Below are 8,434 nucleotides of genomic sequence, written 5' to 3'. Positions count from 1 at the left end.
GCTGTGTGAACACACTGGGCCTCATTTCCATGTTTCCGTCCCGCTCACAAACATTTTCCTTCATAAAGTCTCAGATCTGTGTATTTTATACGATCTATCGGCACCTGTTTGTCTAATCGGGCTCCAGAGGAAACCAACACCTGTGTAATGTAATGTGTGTAATAGCGCTGTGAGCCGTTACCTGCACACGAGGCCCGAGCTGCTCCCGTTATAGCGCTGTGTGTGGCCGCGCTCACGGTCGGTTCCTCGTACCGGGCCGGGATCGAACAAAGCGCTGAGCGGAGCCGGGCCGGGAGCGAGCGGCTGTGGAGACCGGGGGGGGCGGAAGTGGCTGCCGCGGGGCACGCCGGGAGTTGTAGTTCCCGCGGCTCTTCCCGCTCCTCGCCTCTGTCTCCCGGCGGCCCCCGCGGCTGCTCGGCGCTGATTGGTCGGCGGAGCGGGGCGGCGCCTGCGCGATGAGCGCACGCTGCGAGGCCCGGCCCGGAACCGCTTCCTTCAGTGCGGGACCGGCGGGGGGAGCGGGCGTTGCTGGGCGCTGCTGGGCGCTGCCCGCCGGTACAACGGGGCTCTGCCGCCTCAACCGGCACCGACCGCACCGGGAGGAGCGGCCGCTACGTCACAGCGCTGCCGGTGACGTCACGGGGGTACGGGCGTGACGTCACGGCGGGAGGAAGGGAGGTGTTGATGACGTCACGGGGGTCACGTGGGATGGCGGGAGCGGACGGGGGCTCCGGTCGGACCGGGGGGATCCGGGGATACCGGGCTGTATGGGGATACAGGGCTATAAGGGGATACCGGGATATGTGCGGGGATACCGGGCTGTGTGGGGCTGATACCGGGCTCCATGGGATCCGGTGCCGCGCGGCTCCTCGATGCCGTCCCCGTGGCGCAGCGCTGGGTCGCGGCGGGTCCCGGTTCCCGGTTCGGTCCCGGTTCGGTCCCGGTTCCCGTCCGCTCCCTCCATTCCCCGCTCCAGCTGCGGTTTCCGTTCCAGCGGTTCTCCCGGTGCTGAGCGCGGAGCGGTGCCGCCATGAAGAACCAGAGCGGAGACGGCAAAGCGGCCCCGCGACCCGCGGCCAAAACCGGCGGCGATCCGGGGGACGAGGCGGAACCGGCAGAGCCCAGCGCGGCCATGGAAGGTGCGGGCAGCGCCGCGTCCCGGTATTGGGTACGGGGCGGCCCGTTCTGTCCGGTCCGTTCTGTGCGACTCGTAGCGTTGATCCCAGCAGCACAGAGTCCCTGAGCGATCGGTTCCTTTAGTGCTGCTCTGTGACATTGAGACAGGAATGGGTGGTCAGCTCACAGCAGGTTCAATTAACCTTGCCCTGCGTTTTAGTAACTGTGGAACGTAGGAGATGCACAGCAATGCAGTGAGTTCAATAGCTGATGCTGTACAGCTCTGCTTGGGAGGAGTTGTGGATGTAGAGAAGTGCTGAGGGGCTGCTGGGATGGGATGGATTGTGCTGGGATGGGGATGGGATGGGATGGGGATGGGATGGGATGGGATGGGATGGGATGGGATGTGGGTCTGAGCCGCTACAGCTGCTCGTATATGTGAGCAAAGAGGCAAACTCAGCTTATAGATCTATTGTTGTGCAAAAAAGGCTCTGGGGATATTAGCAGGCTGCTGCTCCGAGGGAAGGCTCACACACAACCTGCTTTGGTTAGAGGATGGTGGGAGGGGGCAGTTCTTGCTCCTGACAGATGTCAGGGTCTCGGTCATGCTCTCGTGATCAAAAGAGGCTGTTAGGAATGCACCTCCATTGTCAGGGCAGCTGGCTGGAGGCACAGCCTGAACAAAGCAGTTTGTGTGCTGGGAGTTCAGCCCGCCCTGGTGCACTGAGGTGCTCGGGGAAACCTTCCCCTTGCTGTGTGTGCGTGGAGAGCAGAGAACAGGCGGCGTGGGGAAGCATCACGCCTTTGTGCTTGTATCTCCGACAGCTCCCCTTGCACAGGACGACACAAAGTCCTCCCGGGCTGCCGTGCAGGATGTCTCTGAGGAGCTGAGCAGGCAGCTTGAGGACATCTTGAACACGTACTGCGTGGATGCCAGCCAGGAGGGTCCGGGTGAGGACGGTGGGCAGAGTGAGCCCGTGGAGCCAGAGGAAGTGGAGAAGTGCCTCAGTGAGTCCCCGAGGAACGGAGATCAGGAGTCAGGCAGCCCCGAGATGAATGGTGAGAAGGAAGGAACGAAGGGGACCGAAGAGTTTCGACCTGGAGACGAGTGTGGAGAGCGGGATCAGAAGAAGGCTCAGGAAAAGAAGAAAGCCAAGGGCCTCGGTAAGGGGTTTCCTGCTGTGGTTGTGCTGCCAGCCTGAGAACTTTGGTGCAGATGTGGATTTTATACTGCACTAAGTGCTGTTAGAGAAATGAATACCTTAGGTACGTGTTTGGAAATAGTACAGCATCTTATTCTTGTGGTATGGGAGGAAACGTTGAGTGTTGCAAAGACACTCATCAGTCCTGAGTGCTGCTGCAGCCTCTGAATTGTGCAGGTTTCCCCTCTGCTGCACACAGCGTTGTCTAGTTGGCCCCTTGGTGGTTCCCTACTCTGATAACCACGTTTCTCCTCAGCTGCTTCAATTGTTCACTGCTGTATGTGGTGAAATCTGGGGGACAAACCCCCAAATAGGCACTGGAGATGGGAACTCTGGGCCAGGGTGGTCACAGGTGTGAGACCTGGTTTCTGTCTCCTGTCCTTGCCTTTATAAGCCACAACTCCATGTACGTGACGTCACCTTTCTGTTTAATTCTGTCTCACTGCAGGCAAAGAAATCACTTTGTTGATGCAGACCCTGAACACCCTGAGCACGCCAGAGGAGAAACTGGCAGCACTGTGCAAGAAATACGCTGAGCTGGTGAGTCCTCGTTTCTTCATTCCAGGCTCTGGGGCAGTGGGAGGACGCTGCTGCAGTGAGCACTGGGACAGCACTCAGAGCTCTGCTCTGTTTAAGCATTGAGTGCTTGGAGGTCCTGAAGGAATGTGCACTTCTCACCAATTCCAGTAGGATGTTAATTCAGGAAGGAGAAAGGCTGTGTGTGGGAGACCTTGGGTTCTGTATTCATCTGACTGTGCTTTTTATTATAAAGCTCCTGTCCTTTCAGAGTAGACAGAACACCTATTTGATCCCTGTGTACCCTTATATGGGCACAGCATTGCCCTGGTCTGTTTTGCTGCATCTCTGCCCTCTGCTCTCCTACCCTAGCTGGAAGAACACCGAAACTCCCAGAAACAGATGAAGATTTTGCAGAAGAAGCAGACACAGTTGGTGCAAGAGAAGGACCACCTGCAGAGTGAGCACAGCAAGGCCATCCTGGCCCGCAGCAAGCTGGAGAGCCTGTGCCGTGAGCTCCAGAGACACAACCGTACCCTCAAGGCGAGTGTCTCCTGGGATTGCTGCAGGAGCTGCTTCCTCCCAAACCCTTAGGTCACCTGCTGCAGGGCTGATTTTAAGGAGTGGTCGCCCGCAGTCTGATGTCCAGTGCAGGATTTCAGTTGTGCTGTTAATCTGTTATCTTGCAAGGGACAGCAGGGGAGGGAGCTGACCCTTGTGATTTTATTTTGAAGGAAGTGATCATTTGTGGGCTTGCTCAGCTCTTGGAGTGAAGGAGCTGCCATGCAATGGCCTGCAGAGCCTTCCTGATTGATACCAGCAGCAGTGGGAAGTTGGGTGGGTTCAGATCATCACGGCCCAGGGAGGTTTGTTCATCTGCCTGATGTGATGCCACGTTGCTGTCTGCCCTTCTAATACAGGAGGAGGGTGTCCAGCGAGCACGAGAGGAAGAGGAGAAACGGAAGGAGGTGACATCCCACTTCCAGGTGACACTGAATGACATCCAGCTGCAGATGGAGCAGCACAACGAGAGGAACTCCAAGCTGCGCCAGGAGAACATGGAGCTGGCAGAGCGGCTCAAGAAGCTCATTGAGCAGTACGAGCTGCGGGAGGAGGTGAGTCGGGCCTGGCATGGCCTGCTGTGGTGCACCCATTCTGCCCTGTGGAGAATGTTTCCAGGGCAGAAACTGCTGCTGGAGGGGAGAGAGAGCCCTTGGGATTTGAGGTCATTCCTTGGGATCTGTGCCACGTGGGTAGCAGGGCCCTGACCTCGCATGTCAGTGACTGGTGGCATTTCCTTTGGCAGCACATTGATAAGGTGTTCAAACACAAGGACCTGCAGCAGCAGCTCGTGGATGCCAAGCTCCAGCAGGCACAGGAAATGCTGAAGGAGGCAGAGGAGAGGCATCAACGGGAAAAGGACTTTGTAAGTCTTAGTGATTCTCTGCTGGTTATAAGCACTGAGCTGTTTGCCCTGTTTCTTTGTGGAGGTTGGGTTCCTGAGTGCAGTGCCCTTAAGAGATCAGGCCATCCCAGCTGTGTATGCAGCAGTGACCATTCTCCCAGCTGCTTCAGAATCAAGGCTGGAGCCCTGTGCTGTTGGTGGTGTTTCTCCCAGCCCCCTGCTGACTCCAGGCCAAGCACCAGCAGCATATGGCATATTGAGAGCTTTCCCTGGCAGCAGTGAGGTAACTGCTTTTGCTCTTCCCTAGCTGCTGAAGGAAGCTGTGGAATCACAGAGGATGTGTGAGCTGATGAAGCAGCAGGAGACTCATCTCAAGCAGCAGGTGAGTTACCTGCTCTGTGTGTGCTCAGCCTGGTCATTCATTTTTTCCCTTCCTCCTTCAGCAGGGAATAACCTGTGTTTCCTTAATTAGAAAAACACAGAGGCAGGATTGCTCTTAAGTATGATAACTGTGTGCCTGCATGAAGCACAGTGTGAGATGAAACCTCCTCCAGTCTCCTTGTGCAAGGAAGGAGCTCTGGTTTTACCAGCATGTTTCCCAGTGCTCAGAGCAGTTGTGTGATCACACTTTGCTGAATCAGACCCAGCAAGTGCTTCGTGCCAAGGCCAGGAGATGTTTGGAGAACACATTGCTCTCTAAGGGTGTTTCCCTAAGAAAGAAGAAATATCATTCCACAATCTGCAGTACCCAGTGCTGGCAAAGCAGCCTCATGCTGCAAGTTTGTTAGTCATAAAGTCCGGTCACAAGATGACTAGCTCATTTCTTGGCTAACATCTCCCTGCTCCTGGGAAAGGCCATCAGGAGGTGCCATGGTGACGAGCTGTAACCCCGTCTCTCCCTACAGCTGGCTCTCTACACAGAGAAGTTTGAAGAATTCCAGAACACCCTTTCCAAAAGCAGTGAAGTGTTCACAACATTTAAGCAGGAGATGGAGAAGGTAGGTATTGTTGTCACTGCCTGCAGTGTGTGCATGGGCCAGCGGGCTGGGTACTGCCTTTCTCCTCACTTGTACTGTGAGGTAAGCAGCAGCTGTATTGTTTTGCTGAGTTTTGCTGGCATTAAAATCAGGCACAAACTGATTGCTGATAAAAGGTGGATGCTGGACTCGTGGGGTGATGGCTGTACCCCTAATGGATCAGAAAAAGCAGTGCTACCACGATCTCCTGGGTTACTGTTGGTGGTTCCCACTGATGCAGCTGGCTGCAGGAGGGCAAGGAGACATTTCCCAGGACAGCAGGATCTTGCTGTCTGCCCTGGGAAAGCAGCTGTCTGTTTAAGTATACACAAGATGTACCTGACTGCATTATTCTGGCTTATTTGTTCCTTTTTTACCATGGTTCTGCAGATGACAAAGAAAATTAAGAAGCTGGAGAAGGAGACCACAATGTACCGTTCTCGCTGGGAGAGCAGCAACAAGGCTCTCTTGGAAATGGCTGAAGAGGTGAGGAGGCTGTGGCCGTTCTGTGCTGATGTGGGCAACTGAGTGGTCTTTCCACTTGAGCTTCCCTTCAAAGTTTCATCTCTTTTCCCTTCTGCCTTTATCCCCAGTGGGGTAGGTCTGAACTGCTTCTCTATTTACAGAAAACCCTTCGAGATAAAGAGCTAGAGGGGCTTCAGGTGAAAATCCAGCGCCTGGAGAAACTGTGCCGAGCCCTGCAAACAGAGCGCAACGACCTCAACAAGAAGGTGCAGGACCTGTGTGCACATGTGCCCCGGGCAGACGTGGACCTGACAGAGCCTCTGAAGGACCCATCCCGGGAGGGCTCCGAGGCAGCAGCCGGAGGTGCCCCAGCAGAGCAGCGTCTGGCTGAGGATTGCCTTCACTTGGGAAAGCCGACACACAGCACAGATCCTGAGGAAAGCCTTGGAGAACTGAGCATAGGAGCCCTGGGGCAGAGTGGGACTGAGGAAGGCACTCAGGGCGCTGACTGAGCCTGCTGTGTGGTAGGCAGAAGTTGGGTAAGGGAGGGTAGCATGAATGTTTCCAGGCTCCATCTGAAGCCCCTCTCCTGGTCCTTGGACAGGTGCAAGAGGACGGCCCTCCTTGGGCTATGACATTTCCTAGCTTAGGTTTTTGGAGGGTTTTTTAAATTTTATATATATATATATACACATATAGATGATGTGTGTGTGTATATATATATGATATATAAAATACGTGCAGGGCAACATACACTTTATATATGAATATATATGAAACCTAGAATGACCCACCTCCCTGCGTGTGCGTGAATAACTAATATATGGAGACTCAACTGATTGTCCCTTTCACTGAAAGACCTTGTCATCGGCCAGCTGCGACTCCCCCAAGATGTAGTGCAGCACAGGAAAGCAAGGGCACGGATCAGCCCAAACCCTCCGGCTTGTGGCACCGGGACAGCGGGACACGTCACTTCCTCCACCTGCACGGTGATGCTCTGACATTGAGTGAGAGCAAAAGAGCTGAGCAAGGGAGAACGTACGCATTTCCCAGCGCTGGATTCTCCTGCCCTGAGCTGCATCAGGCAGGAGGTAGCTCCTGGATTGCTGTTGCTTTCTCACGCTCTGGCTGGCAGCTCTCTCTGGAGCAAAGCAGTCCAGTTCCCCTCTTGTATGGGTTTTGTGTACTGAATGGGGACAGAAAAGCAGAGAAACTGGGGACACCTGATTTGCCCAGGCCTCCTGCAGGGCCTTTGCTCTTCCTAGAACCTGCCAATGTTTCAATAGCCTTATGATTCACAGTTGCCTCTTTGCTATACGCACATGTGCACAAGTATATTAAACAGTTAATCCAAAGGTCTAATTCCGGAGTGTTTTGCACAAGCACGTGTGAGTAGTTGTGCACGGGGATAGGGACGTCCTTGTGACTCCTCTGCCCTGCCTCAGGGCCATCCCTTGGTGTTGAATGGGGTGGTTTGGAGGTATTTGTGGAGCTGGGGCTCCAGGAGGATCAAACCTGTGGCTGCTCCATGACCTGCTGCCGAAGCTGAATCGCTGGGACCAGCTCAAGGATGGTGCTGTGGGCCGATTCCTTCTGCAGCATCAGACCTGCAGACAGGTTGTGCTGGTGCTGCCTGGGCCTCTCCTTTCCCTTTGCTTTTTCAGAACAGCATCTCCCAGGTGCTGGCAGTCACCAACACTGAGCTGCTGCCGCTGTGTCCGAGAGGCTCTGATGGGCCCATAAGGCAATCTGGCACAGGGCTGGGGGGATTTCTCCTGTTTCTCAAGACTTCCTTTTTTCACTACCCTTTTGGGAGACATCTACTTGCTTGAGAACCTCTTGCTGCAGCTTCTCTTTACAGCAGACTATTTTCAGCGTTGCCTTCCTTTTGCTTGAAGCTGAATCGAGTTGGCTGAGCTGTTCCCCTGCATTTGCAGACCAGTTTTGGTTTCTTTCCTGGCTGCAGCTGTTCTTGCATCTGAAGGACCTGCCATGTGAGCTGCCTGCAGGAGGCGCTTCTGCGTCCCCCTTCCTTCCATGGGGATCCCAGAGTTTGGGTCTAAGGACTGTTGAGTCCAGTACAGCTCCACAGAACCAGAGTCTTCAGCGCCCACTGGGCTGCGTTCCCTGGAGTTCTCTGGGCTGCTTCTTGCCCTGCACTGCTGGCATTGCTTCCTCCTGTACAGGTTGCATCTGACTTGAGTGGAAGCATCCTGTTGCATTGAATGTGGTGGGAGCAGAGGGCTGCAGCCCGGCACGGGATTTCTCTTTCCTGCCCTTTCAGTCAAAGAAAAATCTCTTAGGAAGTCACCAACTCCCCCACTTTTCTTTATTTCAATCTAATTTTTTTCCTGTTATGGTCCCAATGGCCTCTGTGGGGAGCTGCTGTATGTATCTTCGTGTCCAATAGAAACCCACAAACTCACTGCTGCTGTTTGTGTTATTTCTCGTTCATTAAGGATCACGTTTGGGAATGAAATTTGGGGCACTGAGTCATGGAGCGGAGAGGCTGGGGGGAACTTAAGTTGCAAAGGTGATGGCACGTCTGTGCCTACAGACAGTGGGGGAGGTTTGTGGCTGGGACACCCAGCACTGGGCAGTTTGTTGTTGCTCCCTCCCTGTGATCTGGGGGTCCCACCACGGGCACACATTGCCCCCAGCCCCGTGATCCTGAGTGCCAGAGGACTGCAGCCTTGGTCTTAAAAAAGGCAAAT

At 54.7% G+C, this 8,434-nt stretch overlaps 1 protein-coding gene across 2 annotated transcripts; it reads left to right on the top strand.

The window, feature by feature from the left end:
* Nucleotides 1–459: 459 nt before the first annotated feature.
* On the top strand, nucleotides 460–7,082 carry TXLNA (taxilin alpha). 2 transcript variants are annotated; one of them, XM_015883299.2, is made up of 11 exons: nucleotides 460–630; nucleotides 995–1,139; nucleotides 1,942–2,280; nucleotides 2,767–2,858; nucleotides 3,207–3,377; nucleotides 3,755–3,949; nucleotides 4,141–4,260; nucleotides 4,547–4,621; nucleotides 5,145–5,237; nucleotides 5,646–5,741; nucleotides 5,882–7,082. In XM_015883299.2, exons 2-11 carry the CDS (start codon nucleotides 1,031–1,033, stop codon nucleotides 6,230–6,232), a joined length of 1,641 nt encoding a protein of 546 aa, XP_015738785.1. In that variant the 5' UTR covers nucleotides 460–630; nucleotides 995–1,030; the 3' UTR covers nucleotides 6,233–7,082. The 2 variants fall into 2 exon arrangements, with proteins under 2 accessions (XP_015738785.1, XP_015738784.1); XM_015883298.2 differs by having other exon boundaries at nucleotides 460–644.
* Nucleotides 7,083–8,434: the final 1,352 nt, after the last annotated feature.

Source organism: Coturnix japonica, chromosome 23 (genome assembly GCF_001577835.2).
Source record: "Coturnix japonica isolate 7356 chromosome 23, Coturnix japonica 2.1, whole genome shotgun sequence".
NCBI classification, from domain to species: Eukaryota; Metazoa; Chordata; class Aves; order Galliformes; family Phasianidae; genus Coturnix; species Coturnix japonica.
Note: the sequence above shows the minus strand (reverse complement) of the source record. Positions and strands in the feature narration are given on the sequence as shown.

Coding starts and splice junctions, on each gene's coding strand:
- TXLNA (XM_015883299.2), top strand. CDS start 1,031: ATGAAGAACCAGAGCGGAGACGGCAAAGCGGCCCCGCGACCCGCGGCC. Junction 2,859..3,206: donor GCAAGAAATACGCTGAGCTG/GTGAGTCCTCGT, acceptor CTCCTACCCTAG/CTGGAAGAACACCGAAACTC. Junction 3,378..3,754: donor GACACAACCGTACCCTCAAG/GCGAGTGTCTCC, acceptor CTTCTAATACAG/GAGGAGGGTGTCCAGCGAGC.